Source organism: Balaenoptera ricei, chromosome 1 (genome assembly GCF_028023285.1).
Source record: "Balaenoptera ricei isolate mBalRic1 chromosome 1, mBalRic1.hap2, whole genome shotgun sequence".
Taxonomy (NCBI): Eukaryota; Metazoa; Chordata; class Mammalia; order Artiodactyla; family Balaenopteridae; genus Balaenoptera; species Balaenoptera ricei.
The window spans coordinates 17469113-17492450 of NC_082639.1; the positions used below are offsets into that span (position 1 = coordinate 17469113).

At 50.5% G+C, this 23338-nt stretch overlaps 1 protein-coding gene across 2 annotated transcripts in view; it reads left to right on the forward strand.

The window, feature by feature from the left end:
- ZBTB40 (zinc finger and BTB domain containing 40) overlaps positions 1 to 13338 on the forward strand; it is an 84880-nt gene extending 71542 nt beyond the window's left edge. For both annotated transcript variants that reach the window (XM_059915745.1, XM_059915750.1), the window contains 6 exons: positions 976 to 1140; positions 3700 to 3914; positions 5140 to 5302; positions 6006 to 6092; positions 7320 to 7546; positions 9364 to 13338. In XM_059915745.1, coding sequence (XP_059771728.1) covers positions 976 to 1140; positions 3700 to 3914; positions 5140 to 5302; positions 6006 to 6092; positions 7320 to 7546; positions 9364 to 9558 — 1052 coding nt within the window. In that variant the 3' untranslated portion in view covers positions 9559 to 13338. The remainder of the gene's footprint in view (positions 1 to 975; positions 1141 to 3699; positions 3915 to 5139; positions 5303 to 6005; positions 6093 to 7319; positions 7547 to 9363) is intronic.
- Positions 13339 to 23338: the final 10000 nt, after the last annotated feature.

Sequence of the window (23338 nt, forward strand, 5' to 3'; positions counted from 1 at the left end):
AAGTTCATTGACTAGCTCTAGTAGTTTTCTGGTAGCATCTTTAGGATTCTCGATGTATCGTATCATGTCATCTGCAAACAGTGAAAGTTCTACTTCTTTTCCAATTTGGATTCCTTATTTCGTTTTCTTCTCTGATTGCCATGGCTAAAACTTTCAAAACTATGTTGAATAATAGTGGTGAGAGTGGGCACCCTTGTCTTGTTCTGATCTTCTAGGAAATGGTAAGAAACCCTTTTTTTCTTAACAAAATCTTATTCCAAAGTGTAACATATAAAAAATGAAAATGAGGTGGATTGCCCTAGTTGAGGTCGGCCCTAGGATCTGGGCTGTCTGGACCCTCACCTTATTGATTTTCCCATTTCTCTATTGGCCCATAAGGGAGATTGAAGGTACATTTGGTCTAGCATTTTTTTTACAAATGCCAATTTTCCAGACTTGCTCTTTACCGGTATTTTCTAATACTCTCTGGCAGTCTGGTCATTGTATTTTCATTAGTGCATGAGAAAATAGAGAAGCCAAGAGAATCTTTATAGCAAGTCGCTGGCAGAAAGCTTTCATTCTTTTCTGAATCCATGTCTGTCATTTTTATGTGCAGTTGCATTTCTGCCCTGTATGTTTTTCAAGGGATCCAGACTCACGTATTTCTGGGCTCAAGGATATATCTGTTTCCTGGGAATGGAATGAGCTCTTGCATACTTGTAGTGGCCAGATTAACAGATGGGTAGTCTTGTGTGATGAGAACTCTGTCCTTATCCCTCAGGGTAGGGAGACACTGATACCCTCTCTGTGTGATCAACTGTGTTTGTGAGGTGCCATCTGATAGGATGGCTCAGACCTCTCACCCAGTGTATTACAAATTGCCTCATGTTTTACTGTCATCTCCCAGATTATATTTCCCTGCTGTGTGCCTTAGAATGTGATTTTGTTTTTATGAATGTTTAGTGCTGCCTCTAATAAGCTCATGTATATTTCCAGGAAAAATGTATGCGTGCCAGTACTGTGACGCTGTGTTTGCCCAGTCCATTGAGCTGTCCCGCCACGTGAGGACCCACACCGGGGACAAGCCATATGTCTGCAGAGATTGCGGCAAGGGCTTCCGGCAAGCCAATGGCCTCTCCATCCACCTGCACACCTTTCACAGTATGTACTGAGATTGTGGCTATTAGGCACTCAGCACCAGGCCTGGCGCTGGGAAGGCACGCAGCAGTCATAACAGAAGTCATCACTCCACCAGAGCTGGGCCCCGTTCAGTGCCTTCCCCTCTCCTATTCTCCTGCAAAAGCCAGAGTCCCTGATTCCTATTTCAAGAAGAATCGCATTTTAACGTGTCATTGTGTGATTCTCTGTCCAGGCTGTTTCCTTGTCTTCCGTTTTAGCCCACCTGGCTCTTTTTGGCTGACAGAAGGCCCATTATGTTTGAAGGAAAGAGCCTCTATAACAGACAGGCTCACAGAGCACCAGAATATTTCCATTTGTCCGCTGAGCTTCTTTTTCCTACTCCCACCCCACCTCTCCCACTCTCATCTTATGGTCATAACCTGCCTTTCCCCATAGGAGCAGCCTGGACACTTTCTGAGTTAATGTGTACCACTGTGAGTGGTCCCTAGTCATGCTCCCTTAAAAGTCTTCTGCCCAGCATTCTCTTCCAAATGCCTTGTATTCACCCAGTTAGTAGGGTCTGCCCCCATCTTTGTCCCCTTCTACTAGAACTGATACAGACAAAAACACACTTCCATTCAACACACACAGGGGAGGAAGAGGAGATTTTGTGATTCCTCATCACATCATCAGGAAATCGCCAAGGAGGCATCCGCTGGTCACGTCACATCATCTTCAGCTGCTCTTGTTGTAGCAGTCGTGTGATCAGCAGAGCCCAGCAGGGTGGTTAAGAGCTTGGGCTCTGAAATCACACGGGTCTGGGCTTGAACCTTGACTAGTCTGCCATTTACTTCTTTGAGGCCTTAGACAAATTTCTTTACCTTTTTAAGCCTCTTATGCCCCTTCTGTAAGGTAGAGAAAATAGTAATACTACCACATTGGGCTGTTGTGAGAATAAAAGAGATATCACACGTAAAGCATGAAGCTCCATGCCCGCCACATAGAAAATGCTCAATAAATGCCAGAGAGTATTGGTGACAAGAGCAGCCTTCTCCAGTGCCATCTGTCACCATAAGAGCCTGCCCTTTTTTTTCATGCCATGCACCTTGCATACCCTTCTTCCCTTTTCCCCTCCCTACCTCTGTTCCCCACACACCAGTTTCTAGCTGTTGGCAAATACAGTATCTCACAAACATGTGCTTTCTGTCAACACATTCAAGCCTGTTGTCAGCCAGCCAACAAGGCACTTGGCCAGAGCTTGTATGTGCCCAGCATGTGGCTGGGCACTGGGCAATACAGGAAAACATAAAGTGCTGCCCCCCACTCTCCCCAAGGAGTTTACAAGGTTGTCCAGCAGATCCAGTTGCAGTAGACTTCCAGGTGCGTGGGATTTGGCTTGGATCCAATGCCACAACTTTGAAGTCCTCTCAATCTCTTTAAATGACATTCCACTTTAGTCTCCTTTTCCCAATAGCATCACATGAAGTCAGGAAAGGGGAAGACATTATCAATTTTCAGAATAGAGAAGACCCGAAATACTTTGCCATGACTTGGAGCAGATCACCCAAAGCAGGCCCAGCATCCAGGCCCCTCTCTCATTGACTGTTCCTTGCCTGTTTCACAGGATCACATCATTGCTTACGGAGAATTCCTTCAGGGTATCTTAAAAGATAGTGTGAAACTGAGCTCTCAAGCGCTCACGTCCACAGGGAAACTAGTTAATGATGCCGAGTGCTGCTGCGTGTCAGAATCCCTGAATTAACCTGGATCAGCGCGCACAAGATTGGCTGATGGGCTGGGCCTTTCTGTGGGCAAAGGATTTTATTATTCAAACATTTTACTTTCTGTTACTTTCAGAAAAAGACTGACGTTTCCTGCCACAGGGATGGCAAATGTATTCTTGTCCAATGGCCTTGGGACAATACCTTGTCCAATGGCCTTGGGAGTGAAAGCTGGGATTGTTACCCAGCTCAGCAATATCATACTTGTGCCCTTGGGTACTCTCTAAACCTTGATTTTCCTAATCTATAAAATAGGACTGGTAGTAGAACCTACACATAGGGTTATTGGAAGGATTAAGTGATTTAATATATGTAGGCACTTAAAACACGCATGTCATATAGCACTCAATAAACATTACTTATGAAAATGTTTTTGTTGTTGAATCTAAAGTGGGGATCAAGGAAGCATTCATCCTCTGCATTGTACTACTGACAAAAAAGGAAATAGTGATGCTTTGGGGAGTATGTGGGAAATCTCTATAGAGAATTAGAAAACCCCAAAACACCCACTGCAGGCAGGGGAAGAGCAAAGGTGATACTCCCTGGAAAGTAGTAAGATGGAATTTAACTTGTAAGATATAAGATGAGGAATTGAGGTAAACTAATGCTCAGAGGTGGTTAATCCAGAAGCCTCAGAGGAACCCCACCTCCCAGGATGAAGGTAGGCAGTAGTTAGGTGATGGATGCAGTGATTTCTGGTCCTTCGAGTCTGTCACCCTGCATGACCTCTAAACAGTCTTGCTTCTGGAGCTGCACACAGAAAACCACTTGTCACTGATTGTTGCCTGTGGTGTCCCCCTCCCTCTCCTCATGGAACCAGACATAGAAGATCCGTATGACTGCAAGAAATGCAGGATGAGCTTCCCGACTCTGCAGGATCACCGAAAGCACATCCACGAGGTGCACTCCAAGGAGTACCACCCCTGCCCCACGTGTGGGAAGATCTTCAGCGCCCCTTCGATGCTGGAGCGGCACATGGTGACCCACGTCGGAGGGAAGCCCTTCAGCTGTGGGATCTGCAACAAGGCCTACCAGGTGAGCTCAGCTTCTGCGGGCACCTTTCCCGGGCCCTCACCCACTCTCCCTTTGGTCTCCCTCGGCCCCCGTGTTTGTGGCTTGCAGAACACCTCTTGTCTCCAGGATATGACCATTTGGCTGGTTCTCATGAAGAATGCAGCTGATAGGTTATTCAGACCCTCTGTGGTGACCTGGTCAGAGTGGGGTCAGTGGGGGAGCTTTAATTGGAGCCAAGAGTTCTTGCACTTCTTCTCTTAGATTTCAGCCTTGTCCTGAACTGAATCCTGCTTTTTCCCTGGATATTTACATTCTTTAGAACCTATTGATCCCGTGTGTTGAGGGATGTGAGAATGACACTGGGGTGTGTAACACTACCTGGAATTATCTTATTTAGCACAATTATTGGTGTTTTGTGGGGTTTTTTTTAACTCCTGGGGAAGAGCTCTGCTTTTTTACCTTAGAGTTTGCTATGTAATTAAAGGGAAACCCCATACACATCTGAAAAGAAACCACTTCTTTGAGAAACTCTTAAGACCACAGAGAAAAGAATGGCCCTTGCTGGCATCTATAGCATTTGGGTACAGAGAGGGAAACCCAGCAGCTAATTTCAGCTCAACAAAAATTGAGAGCTAACTTTGTTCCAAGCCTTGTGCTGTGACATTAGGGTTACAGAGCTGGGTAAAACCTGGGCTTGGTCTCTAGGAAACCATGGAATTGTACGGAGAGCGTCGCAGCGCTGCTCTGGAACCCGGGAAGAAGGGGGCACTGGCTTACGGAGTAGGGACAGCACCTGCCCCTCTCCAGCAGGTTTCCCTGCTGCGCCCTGGGCCTCTGACAGGCAGCAAGACAGCTCAGTGGTGAAGCACAGATTCTCCATTCAGAAAGCCAGGGTGTGAATCCTGGTCCTCCTGTTTCCTAATCGTGTGACCTTGGGCAAGTCACTTCACCCCTCTGTGCCTCAGCTTCCACGTCGCTGGAAAGAGCCTAACACCTCCCTCCTAAGCTTGTGAGGAATGGGTTTCTGAAGGCCCCGGCCCTGCCCTGTGGTGGCCTCAGTAAATACACAGGTGCCTTGTTCCCATGAGCACCAGCGTCCCCTCGCATGTCAGCACTCACTGTGGTGGGTAAAAGCATGACTGCAGGTCCATAAGCTTCCCTGGGAGCACTTTTCTCTCATGAGGCTTTGTGAACTCTCCAGCTTGCTAGAACATCCAAGACCTAACATTTGCCACGTTCCTTTTAGCAATTGTCTGGTTTGTGGTACCACAATCGGACCCACCACCCTGACGTGTTTGCTGCTCAGAACCATCGATCTTCCAAGTTCTCGTCACTCCAGTGCAGCTCCTGTGACAAAACCTTTCCCAACACCATCGAACACAAGAAGCACATCAAAGCAGAGCACGCAGGTGAATTGGGGTGCCCTGGGCTGGGAGTGGGGGCTGAGGAGTGGAAGGGGCTTGGTGACGTAGCGTCCTGGGTTCCAGCCTTAAATCCCGACTTCTAGTGCTAGAGTGTGGTGTGCTGCAGTGACACCCTCTTCCTCCCCAGCACACCGGCAGTGCCACATCAGTCCATCAGTAGCACTAGCTTGAGTAGCAGTAGTTCTTGCAGCTGGAGACCTAGAGCAGTGTGACTCCTGCCAGCCTCGGTGGTGATTGGTCATGGCACGTGGGAAGGGTGGCACACAGGCCAGGGTGGGAATCCTAACTCTAGCTGTGTGACCTTGGCAAGTGACTTCTCTTTCTGAACCTGTTTCCTTTTCTTCAGAAAGTCAATTATTCATACCTGTGTTGCAGATAAATGGGGGGATGATCACAGCAGCTCGCAGTTATGAAGTGTTGCCTGAGTGCACGGCACTGTGCTCAGCGCCCATGCGTGTTTCCTCCTTTAATTCTCACAACAACCCTCTTTGCATCCGGGCATTTGGACCCAGATCTGGCGCTCTTTACCACAGATTGCACTAATGTAGCATAGGTATCAGGTTCCTGGCACTTCGTAGATGCTCGCTAAGTGTGAGCCATCACCCCGCCCCCAACCCTGTTACTCCCCAGGCTCAGAGAATCTTCCTTTTGTTCTTTCCCACCACTTCTTTCCTCGTGTGCTTCGCAGATATGAAGTTCCATGAATGTGACCAGTGTAAGGAGCTCTTCCCCACGCCAGCTTTGCTGCAGGTTCACATCAAGTGCCAGCATTCAGGTCAGTGCCCCTTCCAAGATGCTCCTGAGCTACACCGCCCAGGGATGAGTCGCATCTCCACCACCTACAGCTGCGCAACCCAGGCTAAGTGACAACTGACTTGTGCCTCAGTTTCTTCATCTACAAAACAGGGACGATTGCAGTACCTACTTCATAGGGTAACCGTGAGAATTGAATATGTTAGTACACAGAAAACACTTAGGCCTGGCACCAGTAAGCATCTCGTAAGCGTTACCCATGATTATCACTGTTCCTGCTATATCTTATCAAATCGAAAATGCCAGTTATATAAGAGGCACCATTTTTAATGAACCGTTAAGAAAGAAAAACTGCTGCCAGTTAAACTATGCTTTCTTATCACTTAGAGTTTGCAGGTTATCCTAAGTGCTGCTTTGGACTTAATTTGATGTAGATTTTATGCACTCTTGTATGCATACATAAAAAAAGGAAACGTAAGAAATAAGTTGATTAACCTAAGAGTTCAGCTTCCCAGAGTAGCTCTCAGTTCAGATTGTTGGCGTGAGTGTTATCCCACATGGTGTTGCCCTCCACCATCAAGAGCATTGGTGATGGAGCGCACAGTAAGGTGGTTTTGGTCTCTCGAGCATTAGCAAAACTAGTCTTCTGATTCCTGCTTTGGGAATGTAGCTGAACATCCAACCCTTACCTCCTCCCTCCTAAACCATTTGTTTCCTGTGAGTTTAAAACATGCACTGCTCCTGTTTTAGGGCTTTTCTTTCAGACTGTGGACATTCATTCTGCAAGTCTTGATGCTGCGCCTTTAGATGTCCGTGCAAGTGCACTTGTTGACAATTACACCCAACCTCCATGGCCTGTAGCAGTAGTAAGAGGCCATTGATCCCATTTCAGAGACGTTAAAAGGTGCTTCTTAGAATTGACGAAATAAACATTGTCAGCATCATTACAGTTGAATGAATAATGGGCTTTGGCAGAGGCAGATTTAGCCTGAATCTGATGCTAATGAAGCTGTGCCTTGGAGCCTTTCACTTGGCGGGACCCTTCCAAAGATCTGCCCCTAATCCTGTATGTGTAATTTTGTATCAGTTTTCCTAAAGAGGGCTCCCCAAATTGTACAAGCTCCAGGCCTCACAGGAGCTGAAGAGCTGCCTCTGGAGCTGCCTGTGCTCCTCGCCCCGCCGCTTGCTCCTTCCTCTCCCCTCCCTGCTCTCGTTTCCCTCAGCCACTCCCTCTGTCCCCCTCCTCCAGGGTCGCAGCCGTTCCGGTGTCTGTACTGTGCAGCCACTTTCCGCTTTCCCGGGGCGCTGCAGCACCACGTCACCACTGAGCACTTCAAGCAGTCGGAGAGCACCTTCCCCTGTGAGCTCTGCGGGGAGCTCTTCACCTCCCAGGCCCAGCTGGACTGTCACTTGGAGTCTGAACACCCGAAGGTGACGGGCACTGAAAGCCAAGCGGCCGCCTCACAGATGGTGCAGGTGATTCTGGGGCCATCAGATATGAGGGTGCTGACACGGGGTTCCTGAGGCTTCTCTGGAGGCAGCCCCATCACGACACCTAGCCTTTCTCCCCGGGGCTCTCAAAGGGCCCCGTGAGTGATACATTCATGACCAAGAGGATCTTGCAGAAGAGTCTCTCTGGACCTCTTACCAAACAGAACAGAAAACTCTAGCTTCCTGGTGACTACATGTGAAATGGCCCCTGAGTAGAGGGAAGCTGGAACAAGAATTTTCAAAAGCAGAATGACATTGGCCTCTCCACCCAATTCACACCCTCCCTCACCTTCTGCAGAACACCATGGGATGTGGTGAGAGTTGCAGGAAACCTCGGAGGAGGGTAGATGAGCTCTTTGTTGAGACCACCTTCAGCTGAAATGCTTCGGTAGCTCCTCTGGGCTGGGCACAGGGCACATTTGAACGTCTGGGCTTCTCACCTTTACCTGGGTGAAAAGACCCCCTCTTCTGATATTTCAAGGCTACGCTTGCTCCAGCCCCTCTTTGTGTCTCTAGTTCTATTACTGCTCTTCCTGTCTTCTCCAGAGAGGGTGGGCAGGAAGGGAAAAGAAACTCCATTCTGTTGATTGACAGTAATTTGTGAATGGACGGGAGAGGAACCGTGAGCTGGCTGGGCCGCCCCCCGTCCTGTCCCGTAGAGCAGCCCCTTATAGCCATGTTCTTACAGGCCTCTGTGGGGAGCAGAGGGCAAGGCAGGTGGCCAGGCCTCTGGGTGCCAATCCTGCTGCCATTTCAATGAGAACAGCTCTGCTTTTATCTTTCTTATATATTAGGATTCTTGGTAAGACGTCCTTTGGGGCGAAAAAAAGATTCCATTGCTAAAAGAAAAAGAAAGAAAAACAGTTTGAAAACTGCTATCCTAGATGATTTTTTATTGAACATCACAATTGGTCTCTTCACTCCTACAGCAGAGACGTGGCTGAGCTTGGCGTCCCCATTTCTGCCCACTCAGATCTAGTGGAAAGCACTCTCTGCTCTCGGCAGCTCTCAAGAGCCAGGGTTGCTGTGCCCTCTGCGGGCGCTCTGTATTGAAAACATCCAGCTGTTCCGAGCTCCGTGGCTCAGAAACATCAACTCGGAGGTTCAGGCAGGAACTGGGTGTACTTAACCAGACTAGTTCTCCCTGAGATGGGAAAGTCATCTTTAACAGATGCTGCAGATTTGGAAGGGGCGTGTGTGAGCTGTGGAGGAGAGAAGCCAGTGCCCTCCAGGCTGGTGAGCTGCGTGAGGGAGCTGACAGAAGCCACATTTTGTCTACCCGTTCTTCTTCCTGTAGCCATTAGCTCTGTAGCCACGTAGCCTCCAAGTAAGGCTCTTAGCCTGATCAAGGTCCAGACATGCCACCTTTGGCAACCCGAGGCTTCTGGTAAACCATTCCCATTTCCATGGTTCAAGCATGACACAAACCACTTTGATTCAGTAGCATTCCTTTCACACGGCACTTACTTCTGCAGTGTAATCCTCAAGAGAGGAAAACCCAGTGTGAGAAACTGAGCCCGCGTTCACTGGTGTGTAATCATAGAGTCCAGGCACCCTGAGGTGGCACACTGAGCTACATTATAGCCGTTTGGCACACAGAGTTACTTAAATTGTTTGCCTGCCTTCTCTTTTGCATCACTGGTGTGTTAGACTTGCCCCTTCCCATTAAGCACATGTAACAACTGCTCTCCTCAGGTGAAAACATGAATACCATCATTACAGCGTGAGATGAAAACCATGTAAATTCTGGGGAGCCAACTGTGGACACTGCCCAGAGCAGCCTCACGGTCTTTCCCTTTCAGGTGATCCAAACCCCAGAGCCGGTGGCCCAGACGGAGCAGGTGATCACTTTGGAGGAGACCCAGCTTGCTGGTTCGCAGGTGTTTGTGACATTGCCAGATTCACAGACATCCCAGACCAGCTCTGAGCTTGTGGCAGTGACCGTGGAGGACTTGCTAGACGGTACTGTGACCCTAATCTGTGGGGAGGCCAAGTGAGTGGCTGCTCACCGTGGAGGGTCCTCCGTTTGCAGTAGAGAGGATGCCCCCCACTTGCCTTTTGCCCTTCCTCCCTCGATGTCCTGAGTACTGAGCATCTTAGCTTAGCGCCAACCTAAGTGGTCTCACTTGGGAAATGGACAGAAGCATCATGGTTCTCATAAAACCAAGTCTGAGTCATCAACACCAACACGACCGCCCTCCGTAGCAGGCAGGCCTGTTCCTCACAGGCCTGCTGCTGTGGCCTCTCTGACACTGTCCATCCCCAAGCGGAGTATAGCTTCTGAAATAGAGCCTGAAAGGGCAGTGGGATAAGAGCTGGTGACCAGAGCAACCAGAGCGGTGTGACGTGCTGGCAGCCCTCAGTGTGCAGAGCGGCAGTTCAGTGCAGGGCAGTGGCGCACAGAGTGGGGCTGCGGGCGCCGCCAGTGCCTTCTGGCCATTTAAAACTGAGAGAAGAGCGCCATCAGACCATCTGGGGACTCCCAGCCGTGAGCACACTCAGCCCCTTCCTCACGTCTGTCGTCCTTCCAGCCCCCCTCATGGTGGCAGTAGGACAGGTAACAGCATGCTGACGCAGGACGGCTTCATTTCCATGCTGAGTCCCACCTCGTCAGTACAGTCAGCCATTCCCAAAACGAAGCCTTTGGCGTGTTTCTTCTGGGAGTGTTCAGTGAGGCCATCTAGCTGCAAACCGTCTCTGCCTTTCCAGGAGACTCTTCATGGTGTTCTGCACCTGAGGCTGGTTCCCACAGCTTTTCTGTGGTGTCCTCAATCCCCTTTCCCTAATCAAAGCCTAAAGCTTCTACCCAACCTGGAGGCCTCGTCCCCTCCCTGAGGAGCACGTGATACGTGTAACGTAGCAGTGAACCTGCGCCAGGTGGAGTAGCGCCGTGGTGGCCCCTGAGTCTTCCTCCTGCCAGGGTCTTCCCTGCCTGTGAGTAGCCTGTTGTCTGAGCTCTTTCCAGCTGCCACTATGACTGCAGGTCAGTGATCCTTTGGAGTCTGAATTTTACAAAGCTTTTTCATCTTCAGTTCCTAAAATATAATCTGGTAATTAATGGTTTATGGAATCCATTATGAAGTGCAATTAGATGGAGGGAATGACTAGCATTTATCTTCCTTTCCTTGATGGCAGAAGGTTGACGTCTGCTAGGGCAGTGTTTACACACCCAGCGCGGCTCCCTGCCACCTTGTGTGGTTGACCCCCTGCAGAAGGTACTGCCCAGTTTGATCACTCACCCTCAAAATACAGGCTGGCAGAAGACAAGGCCACCCCTTCTTTCTAAGCACATTTCACATCACCAGGTACCAGCAGGGGAGGGGTCGATCTGGGTCATGGTCGGTACTTCTGTCGCCATCACACGTTGCTGGAAGGGCAGAAGGTGGGACCTCAACACTGGCCAGTGTGTCTGCTGGCCTCCATCCTGCTCTGTGCAGGCAGCTGGGCCAGCTCACCCCGCCTCCAGTTGTGTGCTCATTTCATGTGCAAATCACTTGAGCTTGTCAGCTCAGGGATCGTCCCATTCTGAAGTAAATGAAGTTTTCAAAGGCCAATAACTGACCAGAAGATGGTGCTCAAACCTCTAAGACTTTGCCTCCCTGTGAGGCCCTCACTGCTTCTGCCAAGGCCGTCTCTGTCTTCTTAAGGTTTTTCAGTTCTGTGAGCTGTCAGACCGGGATTGCTCTTGATCAGCAAGTGATGAGATGGCACCGAATCTCCCCTTGGCACCAGATAAAACCCATTGAAAGAGTGGAGCAGCCCTGCTTACAGGGCATGGAGGCCAAGCCCGGCACATAAGAATGCAGGGGTGGGTGGGAATCGCAGCGTCATCAAAACTTCTTCCAGCCAAAAAAACAAAATAAATTTAAAAATTAATTGCTGAGGACCTGTAGGGGAAAGTGATTTTTCTTTTTAAAAAGTCTTCTGAATAAAGAAAGCTATAAGCTTTAAACCCAACTTCCAGATCTTTTCAAGTACTGAGGCACCCTTTCTCAGGTTTCTGGTGGAGACCCAGACCGTGGCAGGACACTGGTTTTCTTCAGAATCACCAGACTCACAACTCACTTTGCCAAGAGCAGACAGAGCAGTGGGATATGCTGCCAGCTGCACTCTCACCCCGCGGCACAGCCAGCAGGAGCACGAGGCCTGGGCTGGTTCTGGTCAACATGAGGGAAAGGCCCGTCCTGACTTTCGTCTCTGCTCCGAGTGGACCTCGGAAGCTGCTGCATCAACAGCGATTTCACAGTGCTGCGCCCTAGAGACGCCCGAGCATGGATTTTGTTGTAGGAAGACTTTTTCTAGCCCTACTTGGCCATTTTATTCTTTTCTCCCACTTCTGCCCAAGAGACCTTCTGAATTGCTGCCACGGAGGACATGTTATCGGGGTCCCCTTGTCCACATCACTTGCTCTCGTGTGGCAGTGGTGGTCTCTGCCTTGTTGCTGTGGTGCTGCCCTTGTGGCCTCAGGGCTGAACCCTGGGGGCACTGGCAGTGGTGTAGAGGAGTCTGTGGACTTCTTGGAACGCATATTTATTCAGTAAGACCCCAACTCTTCTCTGCTCCCGGAGCTTGTAAAACACCTGGTGAGGAGGAAAGGGCAGACAGATTCCAAGCTGGAGTCTGATTCCGTGGGGCTCACTTACGGAACGGCATTTGCCCATGCCCGGTGAGTGAGACAGACAGCAAGTAGATGGCTCAAGAGCGAGGATCGCCCTGGGAAGAGGGGACTGTGCAAGTGTGTGAGCAGAGCCTGAGGGGCAGCAAAGGGCCAGAGACTTGTTTATTTTATAAAGCCTGAGTCCAGCAAGTGCCACAGTCTACAGTGTGAATGCCAGGTTCCCTGGTCATTCAAGTCCTCTCTGAGGAAGCTGTCTGACTCTCCCCTCCCACCAGCCATGGAATGTATTTCAGCTTCATCCCCCAGGGAAGAGCCCTGAGAGTCGAGGACTGAGGGTGAAATAGATCCAGTCAAACAGGGGTAAATGGGGAGACAAGGGCCCTGTTCTCTGCTCATGGTGTAAATCGAGGAGAAAGATGAGATGGGCCCAAAGAGTTTCTCTACCCCAGGTGATGTTGCGGTCACCATAGGCTGATTACTTATTAATAGTATGGGGTGGGGGATTTAACTCTCATGTGCCTGAGATCTACGAATTGACTAAGGGTTGGAGGAACTGCCAGCCTTACCTAGCATGGTTCTAGGGGACAAGCAATATTTCTATTAAATTGGGACTAGGAAGTTGGACAGTGGTGGAGAAAATCACAGGATGCTTTAATCAGTCCTCCCAAAGGAAGACTTCAGCAGCCCCTGCCCTGCTCCGCTTGGCCTAGTGTATTGCAGGGATACTTGGGAAATAGGGAGAAAGTGGGAGTGAAAGAAAAATTAGGGGTTGAAGGGAGTATTTTGTTGCCATGGAAAACCTTGGGGCTGGTAGGACTTGGGCCAAAAGCTCAGAAGCACAGCCAGAACTCAGAAACTTGCTACACCTATGACTTGGCCTGTAAGGAAGGGAGAAGTTGCTGTGCTTCGGGGATTACATTGTTGAAAAAAAAAAAAAAATTATCCCATCGGCTAATTTAGATTGCTTCCAAGTCATGGAAATGTTGCATCATTTCCCTTACGAAGGCCAGTCACACCTGCTACCACCCACGGTCAGGACAGGGTGCACATGTCAGGCCAGGTCAGCCAGCACACGATGGCTGTTTCAATTGGATTACAAACCATTATTCGTGTTCAACTTGCACTGCTCTATGTAAATAAAATATGTACTTTGAAAAAAGTTATGCTGCATGAGTTTCAGATGGGCTGTGATGCCATAAACCTGTTTTCTCTTTGGTTCTGGGCAGCTGTCAGATGGGACCAGGCTTGATAGGCCTGGTTTCCGAGGGGCTATCGTGTACCTGCGGGCCATGTTAGCATGGCCTGGGAAGGACAAAAAACTCTCCTGTCGTGTGGAGTCTCATTTTTCTAAACCCTCGTTCCCAGGGAGCAAGTGTGGTGCAGGGTTTCAGAGACAGGCTTTGGTGTCCAACCTGGGTACATCCCAGCTATGCCACTTTATGACTGTGTGACCTCGGTGAGATACTTATCCTCTCTGAGCTCCCTCCTTCCAGCTCCTGTTCACAAATGGAGGAAATTATTGTATTTACCCCACAGAATTGTAGTACTAATTAAAAGGCTAGATTTAATGTTTGGTGTTTGAAATTTGGTGTTGAAAATTTCAGTTGTAATTAATAAAGTCCTTCACATACAGGTCAGCCATTCCCTACATTTTCTAGCACTGGGAAGATTGTTCATTCCTGCACCTTTACGTGTCTCTCATCTTCCTCTCTCTGTCTGCATCCTTAGGGATCTTTATAACAGCACTTTTCATTTATCTCTTGAATCTCAACTGCCCCCAAAGTACAAAGTGCTCAGCAGATAACTATAAAATAAGCAGAAACTTTTCATGGTGAACAGCTGAAAATGTCATGTTGCTGACAGCCAACAAGGAGACAAGAGAGGCAGACACACGGATAGGATGTACATAATTTCTGCAGTAAGAGTCCTGCAGGTAAGGCCGGGGCGGGGGCGTCATATCCTGCAACCCCCTAAGCTCAGGTCCGCCCTGAGGCAGGGCTGGGGGTGATTCTGCTCACTTCTCCTGGGACAGTCCTGACCCTTGCCCAGAGCCCACAGGGCCTTTAGGAAGTATACCTTTCTGCCTAAGTGGTGTCTTTGGAGAGAGGGGCTGGAGCTGTCGTATCTGGAGCAATAATCCTGAGAGTGTCCCAGGCAGCTGAGCTCCGGCCATGAAAGTGCGTGTGTACAGAGGTGAAGTGCTGCTGTGGGTCAGGAGTGATTGAGCAGAGGTAGGAAATGGGCCGAGCGATTCCCTGGTGGTGTAGTTATCTTAAGCCTGGGCCAGGGGGCTGGCTGCAAGAGGCAGAGCAGCGCGGTGCAAAGTGCACGGGCTGGGGAGCTTCCCAGCCCCACCTCTAAACAGACTATGACCTTGGGCTAGTCGTCCCTAATGATGACTGTGAGGAGGATAGTCAACATTTGTAAAATGGCTAACAGTATAGATGCTTCATAGATGATGTCTGTTAATGTTTCGAATACTTTAAAAGAACCTGAGGGAAGAGGGCAGAGAAGGGCAGGAAAGGAGGATGCCTGATGTATCCTAAGATAGAGGACCTGGGGTGGAGGCTAGGGGAGCCCCAGACCAAGGTCAGATGGAGCTCTCTGGGCTGCATTATATATAATAACCCAGAGCCTCTGTCCCAGGCCAGGGTGGACGGTGCTAAGAGGGGGACAGGACCTCCTGGATTGGAGCCGGACTCTCAGAGCTCCTTGGTGCCACAGCTGAGGGGTCATGTCTGAGGAAAGACACAGACTGGATGTCAGGCGGGAGCACATCCAGTGAGAGCGAGGGAAATGGAAGCACTACGTTTGTGATGATTTCCGGCCTTCCTACCTTGCCTCTGGAGCTTTCAGATTCATTGTTTATCTTCCCCTCCACGAGCTGGTACTCGGGCATGTGTTTGGGTGAAAAAAGAGAAATAGCTTATGGCTCAATGTGGACTCGTCCTAGACCTTTGTTGGGAAACACTCCAGGCCTCAAGGTTTCACTGAGAAGAGAGGATCTAGGACATGGGCTTGGAAGCTGAGCTCACCTTCTGGTGGATGTTCTCCAGGCTTTTCCTCGTGCATCGGTCCCATCCTCCGCTCTGTCACACAGTGCTACCAGAGCAGAGGTCCCACGTCCACTAGACGCTTGTCTCCCTGACGTGCACCAGACAGTGAGCCTGGGGAGCCCGGTCGATGTTGCTGCCGTTCGGCCAGGAGCGAGCAGTGCTCCTCCCAGCAGCCCTCATGCGCTTAGGCAGAGCCCAGCCTCCACCTCTCACCCTGGCCGGCGAGCAGGTTCCCCAGGTTACCTGTGGGCTGGTCCATCAGAACATCCTCCTTTCTTTGTCCTCTGAGGAGAGCGTAGCAGAAGGCTAACAGCAGCTAGCTGGGCCCAGAGCTTCCCAGCTTTTCTGATCAAACACCACTCCTGCCGGCTCTTCTTGCACTCGTTCCCCCAGCGCAGACTAGAAACAGCTGATCAAACACATCAGTCCAGGGACTCACAGCCCTCTCCAGGGGAGATTTCATAGACCTGCCATCAGGAGGGTCTGATAAAAATAGGCAGGGGGTGGGGAAGGGGACCCATGAGGCTGGCACGGGGCCAAACGGCTTTTCACTCCATTTAAGGTTGAAACCTCTGTGCTCCACGCACGGTCCAGACCAAAGCTAGCATTTCCAGCGAGGCCAGGGCTAGAGCTGCCTGTGAGCCCAGGGAACTGAGGGGAAATGTGCATGCATGCATGACTGTGGGGGCGGTGAGAGAGATGTCAGGTAAGAGTGCGTGTGGGTTTGGGAGCATGGGATTATTAGATTGTCACAGGATGATTTAAGATCCTCCCTCGCTAAACTGTGACCCTTTCAAGGGCAAGAACTGTGCGTTATCCTTTTAGTTAACACACACACACACACACACACACACACACACACACACACACAACCTGGCACAGCAGGTGTCTTTTAGTCCTAAAGTTCTGGAGTCTCTGAGGTCCTATTATGTGCATGGACCCATGCCCAATGCTGTAGAGGTTGGGGCCATATCAGGCTAAAATAGTGTGTGATGTCTGCTTCTAGGGGACTGTTAACCTGGTTGGCCAGGCAAGGATTGTGTATATGAGAAACAAGTACCAAAAACACTATTCCTGGGACTTACCTGGTGGCACAATGGATAAGACTCCGTGCTCCCAATGCAGGGGGCCCAGGTTCAATCCTAGTCAGGGAACTAGATCCCACATGCAAGCCACAACTAAGAGTTCGCATGCCACAACTAAGGAGCCCGTGTGCCACAACTAAGGAGCTGGTGAGCCGCAACTAAGGAGCCCGCCTAACGCAACTGAGACCCGGCACAACCAAATAAATAAATATTAAAAAAAAAAAAAACACCATGCCAGTCCAAACGCATGACCTAAATACCTATAAATGCTATGTTTCTGTTTTATTTTTGTCTTTTTCTTTGGGGGGAAGATTAATATTTTTGAGAAATATTCTCATAATAACTGTTATTAGGTGCTTACTACGTGTTGGATACTGGACAAAGAGCTTTATGTAATTTTTATTTCACCAACACCATGATGTAGGTACTGTTGTTACCCCACGTTACAGGCAAGGAAACCTACACCAGAAAAGCCACTTGACAGTTAAGTGGCCAGTGAGCTGCACAGCTGGGATGTGATCCAGGCTGCCTGCCTCCAGAGCTTGCTCTTCTTAAACACCAAGCCCCATTTAAGCATTTCTTGCTTAATACCCAGGTAGCCAGAAAATAACTAGCAGCCATACTTCCCAGTCCTTCAGCCACGGGTCTGTGCCACCTGGACTGTTGTCGTGGGCCTACCATGTCTCCCAACCTCCTCTCTCCTTCCTCTTCCCCTCTATCCATCCCGCCCGAGACAGCCCGCCAGGCCTGAAACTCTGCTTTTCTCAGCTGGAAATGTGTCCAGTAGCAGCAAGAGTCGTGTTCTTTGCCTTGTTTGGGGACTGGATTGTTTGTGGCCTAGGAACTGTCACTTTTTGGGGCCCCACTGCCCCTCACAGTGTCACCCATCCTCAGTCGACCCTTGACGGCTCAGGCGGGGCTCTTCCTTAGAGTCAGAGGACAGCTACAGGTCCTGCCTCGGCTCCCACTGAGCCCAGCACTGGGCCTGGCCCAAGTGGGTGAGGGTGATTCCCCACCAGGCAGCTCAGGGAAGCATCTTGGCTTCTCTGCCTTCCCCATCTCTCCTCTTATCCTGGGCTTCTGAAGGAAAAAATGTTTTCTAGAACAGCAATCATTTCATTGGAGAATACAGGATCAGAAGACAATGTAAAATGCAGTGGTTCAGGGTACTGTTTTAGAGTATTCAGATCTGAGTTCAAATCCTTGCTCTGTCCCTTGTTAGATGTGTGCTTTGGGCATGTTAACTTTTCTTTACCTTGATATTTTTTTTCTTATCTGTAAATTGGAGGTAATAAAAACTCTAAGAATTGTGGAGATTAAAAGGAACATGTGTAAGACTCTGGTGTAGATCATAGCATGTAGGAAGTGCTCAATAAAAATGATACCACTCGTGTTATCAAGGGACCCAAAGCCTCGGGTGGTCCCTGTCCCAGTGTAGAGACCCCACTGGATGCTTCTGAAGCTCAGGTAGGGTGGACTTCTGTGAGGTAGTGGAAGATGAAAAAGAGGGCCAGCCGGACAGGGTCCCTGGAGGGCAGGGCCCGGGATTAGCCATCTCTCCATCCCCCATTTCCTTGGTGTCTGGCACCTGTCTGGTGTCCAGGGAACACCTGCTGTATGACTGCTGAGCAGCAAACCCAGGAGCAGCGCTGGGGTCTGGGTGCCTGGGACCGTGCTCCTTATGCGGCTCCCTGCTGCACCTCGAGGCGCCTGGAGCGAGATCAAGGTGAGAGCCCAAGGGACATGTCACAGATGTAAGCAGACTTCCTAGATGTGACCTGGCCGTGTGGCCCAAGCGGGCTCGGTGTCTTGTTCTGGCATCAGCGGAACAGGCTGTCTTGACCCATTTGGTGCCCCCATTTCTGTCCCAACCTGGTCTCTTGGCTTGGAGCAGGAGAGGTTTCACCTAGTGGGAGCAGGGCTCTCAGGCAGGTGGAGCACAGAAAGGAATGGAGGTGGCAGATGCTTGGCTCAGCTGGGCCCCCCTCGTTTTGTACAGGAGCAGCGGTCCCATAATGCCTTGCTCTTGAGTAGCACTCTGCTGCTTTCAGATCCATCACTGATCCTCACGGTAACATGAAAGTTTACAGTATCTTCACTGTTACCCTTTTACAGTGAAGGAATTTAGACGCGGCCTCCTCTGAGGACTTAAGGGTCCTCAGCTAGTGATAAGTGGGATTGCAATCCGGTTTTGACACCAGATGGAGGCTTTCCCCATCTCACTGTGCTGTCCCTGCGACTCTATAGCCCCCACATTTCAGAGCACTTGCAATCATTTACTTGCTTGACTGGCAACGTTGCTCTGAGGCTGGAGGGGCATGAATTATTAGTTTGCAAATGAAGAAATTGAAGTTCCAGGAGGTGACATCACTTGGTCACATGGTAAGTCAGTAGCAGAAATGCAGTCAGAGCAGCTGGGCCCGGCATTACATCCATGCTGCAGGAAAGAGCACAGCTGAGGCCAGGTGAGTGAGGAGACTCGGGGCTCAGCCAGAGTGCTCGCAGCAGGGACGGGCTGAGCGCCCCTTGTTGCCCTCTGCCCTGCCAGGCCACGTGTGCAGCATGCCCCGAGCAGGCGCCACGTCCACATTCAGGGCACAGGTGAGCGCTGTCCAAGAGGACTCCCTGTGATGAGGGAAGCGGTCTACTCTGCACCGTGCCATGTGGGAACCACTAGTCACATGTGGCTTTGAGCACTTCAAACATGGCCAGTGTGACTGAGAAGCCGAATTTTACATTTTAATTTAAATAGTCATGTGCGGCTAGTGGGTATCGTCTGGATGGCACAGAACTAGCTGGAGGCCCAGGGATGAGCGTCATATGGGAAGTGGCTGAGCCTAGATTCAAACCCAGGTCTGTCAGACTCCGACACCCATGACCTTTCCCCCGGTGCCGTGTCAGGAGGGAGGTGCACGTGAGTGAGTGGTAGACATTGGCTGCAGGGCTCAGAACACTTAGTTTCGTTCAGTAAGGCTGTCCCTTGCTTTACACTCGTATGGTTAGTGCCATCGCTGCTCTGTGCCCCCCCATCTTCATCCTCGTCGTTGTCTACACCGTTTATTGTACCAGGGGCTCTACCTCCATCGTGACTGATCCTGCTAATTCCTCCCCAGTGACGTTACTGTTATCCCGTTTCACAGACGAGCACGTTGATGCTCAAAAGGGTTGAGAAACTTGTCCAAGCTGGGTAACCTCTTGCTGGAAGAGTCACGCTGGTATAAACACAAAATGCCCAGTTCTTGCTCCTGTTTCTCTCCAGCTCTAGACCAGAGCTAAACTGAAGTTAGAAGGTGGCATGGAGGCAGCCAGGAAGCCCTCTCCCTGTCCTGTCCTTGAGAAGACATTGCACTGAGCACGCCGCCTGGGCACCAGCCACTGCCCACACAGGAGGGGGGCGGCAGGGGCCAAGCATGCTTTGGGGGGACAGGCTCACCTTTGTGTGTCTGTGGCTTTCTGACAACTATTGTAGTAGAAGGCACTGGCCTCAAACACATTTTTTAAAAAGCCTACCACAATCTTAAATGCAAGTTTTGTTTATCTTGGAGCTAATAAGATATGTGGCAACATGCCAGCACGTTTATAATGAGAGTCATGGGAAAACTAAATTCCTTGTCACTCACGAGCTGCGTGACCTTGGACAGGTCTCTTCAGCCCCACCCCAGCGAGTGGATTAGATGACCTCTAAGGGCCCTTCTCCAGTGTTCTATGATTCCTTATATAGCACAAGTAGTAGAGAAATCAGGATCTGGGCCTGACCCTGCTGCTTTCACATTGTGTGACTTACCTCTGAACCTCTGGTTCCTCACCTGTCCTGGTGCTGCCCGCACAGAGCTGTGAGGCCTGAGCTGGGCAAGGGGCTGCCATGTGGCGAGTGCTCAGGGAAGGCCCTGATGGGCTTCGGGGCTGCACGCACAGCACCCAGCGGTACCTTGTCACCCTGCTCTCAAGGAAGAGAAGTTGGAAGAAGGGGAACGTGTCCTCTTTGGGCCAAGACGCTGGCGCAGGTGCCAAGAGCTATGCCAAAGAGAGCCTCCTGTGGCGCCGTCCAGCTGGTACAGCCCTGCCTCTCCTCACCGTAGGAGGGGCTGCGCCCACCGCCGGCACAACGGGGAGGAGCTGGCAGGGACAGGCGACAAAAGCATCTAGGCCTGGGAGAGAGAAGCTTCCTGGAGCTTGTGGGGAGGAGCTGCCCCAGGATTAGAGGGCCATCAGCACAGTGGCCCTGCGAGCCCTGGTCTGAAGCAAGCCTAGGGCCTGGGGTAGCCCAAGGGCTGAGAGTCAGGGCTGTGGAGTCACGTGGTCTAACGTCAGCCCTGCCACTGCCCAGCTCTCTGGCTCTGGGCAAAGCACTTAACCTCTCTGAGCCTTACTGTCCTTATCTATGAAATGGGAAGGATAATAGTCCTTGCCTGCCTCTTAGGATTATAAAATTACACCCGTGAAGGCCCTTACGTGCCAGGCAGAGAAGGGACTCCATAAGTGGTTATTATTAGCTTCCCTGGACCTGACCCCAGAAAGGCCAGCTGTTGCCGGAGGAGACTGTGCTTCACAGTCTGGACTCTGATGCCCACAGGGTAACAGCAGGAGGCAATCCTGCTCGGAGTTCCACCCCTGACCTCAGTTAGGCTGCGGCCTTAGCTCTAACAGGGAGGGGCCCGGCTGGCTGGCTGGGCAATCGAGACCAGAACCCCAGGTTTACGGGGGGTTCCTCAACCCACCCCTAAAGAGGCCTGAGGAGCTAGGATCCCCTGGATTCCGCAGGTTGCCCCCATCTTCTGGTCAGAAGCTTCCCCACAAGCCTTCCTGGGGGCTCATGCGCAGGCTGCCAGGTGGAAGGGAGAAGTGACAGGGATTCAACATTCCCAGCGTGGAGCCCTGTGTACCCTAGCCGCGCATACACACTCAGGGGCAAGCTTACCTCCAGGCCTTGGCCCAAGCCGTCCCCATCACCCACCCATGCCCTCTGCCAGCCTTTCCCACCCAGCTTTTCCCTATCCTTCAAGGCCCAGCCCAAATGTCTCTCACTCCAGGAAGTTTCCTTCAGTTACCTCAGCCAAAATTGTCTTCCCCTGGACTTTTCTGATACCCGGTATGACCCACAATATTGATCATATGGTAATTTGTGTTCATGTCTTTTTTTTTTTTTTTTTTTTTTTTACTGGGGAGTGATAGATCAGACCTGGGTTTTTTTGTATTTGTTTGTTTATTTTTTTATTTATGGCTGTGTTGGGTCTTCATTTCTGTGCGAGGGCTCTCTCCAGTTGTGGCAAGCGGGGGCCACTCTTCATCGCGGTGCGCAGGCCTCTCACTATCGCGGCCTCTCCTGTTGCGGAGCACAGGCTCCAGACGCGCAGGCTCAGTAATTGTGGCCCACGGGCCCAGCTGCTCCGCGGCATGTGGGATCTTCCCAGACCAGGGCTCGAACCCGTGTCCCCTGCATTGGCAGGCAGATTCTCAACCACTGCGCCACCAGGGAAGCCCCCATGTCTTTTTTTTTTTAACTTTTTTTTCGTGGCAAAATATACATAACACTTACCATTTTAGCCATTTTTAAGTGTAAAGTTCAGTGTGAACTACATTCACATTGTTGTGCAACCATCACCACTGTCCATCTCCAGAACTTTCTCATCATTTCCTACTGAAGCTGTGTCCCCACTGAACATTTTCATCAGCCCTGAAGTAAGCCCCATTCCCGTTAGCATCAGCCCCCCTTCCCCACTCCTCCTGGAAGCCACCATTCTATTCTGCTTCCTGTCTCTGACTTTGGCTAGTCTAAGTTTCTCATAGAAGTGGAATTATGCAGTACCTGTCTGTGTTCATGTCTTAACCCTCCATAGAGCCCTGTGCCTCTACTGAGCGACTGAGTAAAAGCGGCAAATGAAGGAGCAAAAGAACAAAGGTGATGCCTAAGGCTTCCTGAGACAGGCCTGGTCCCCTGCCACGCCCCTCACATCACTGACCTCCTAGAATTCATTCATGTGACGACAGGCATCCATTAAGCACTCACTGTGGCTGAGACAGGGTTCTAGGTGCTGGAGACACCACAGTGAACAGAACAGAGTAAAGTCCCTGCTCTTGTGGAGCTCATATTTTAGTAGAAGAGACAGACAATAAATGAGTATATATATAGTCTGCTGGGTATTACTGAGCATCAAAGAGAAAAATTAAATTGGCAGGGGGGCAGGAGGCATGGGTTAAGGTTAAGGGGGATGATAATTGGCAACTGGAGAGTGAAAAAAATCTTACTCTTTTTATGTATAAAGTGCAGATATGTGAAAAGTACATACACAAATATACAGTGTATCTATGGTATTAAAATTTCATGAGCATGGAGATTAGGGGAGAGGATGTCTTAAAAGGCTCCTTGGGGAGCAATAATGAAAAAAAGAGTGAGGGGAGGTCCCTGGCGGCTCAGTAGTTAGGACAGGGCGCTTTCACTACCGTGGCCTGGGTTCAATCCCCAGTCAGGGAACTAAGGTCCCACAAGCCGCATGGCACAGCCAAAAGAGAAGCAGCGGTTAAGAGAGGGAGGGAGGGAGGGTCAGGGCCTGGAGCACACACTCATTTGGCCACACAATAACAGGGCTCAGTCCTGGTGCTGGGGACAGAGGTGACCAAGCTCAGAGACACTGCCCTTAAGCTACAATCTAGTGTGGGACAGGCAAGAAACTAGGCAATCATTATACCCAATGACAAGTGCCGTGCTGGGGCCAGGGGTAGGAGTAGGGGATGGGGCTCTAGCATCAGAAAGGCTCCAAAGACAGGGCTGGACAGGTGACTGGGTAGCTCTGGGCAAGGGCAGCCTGCTGGATCCCAGCTCCCCGTCCAGGGGCCGAGTGAGCAGATGCCTACATAGAGTGATTCCTTTGGGTAAACGGGGTGAAGAGTGGGTTGAGGGGAGGCTGAGAATTTCCTTCTTTCAGACCCTCAGCTCAAAAATAACATCACCACTGGAAGATGCCTGGAATCCTCCCATTAGAGCTCTATCCCTCAACTTGAAATATTGCTCTTGATGGCA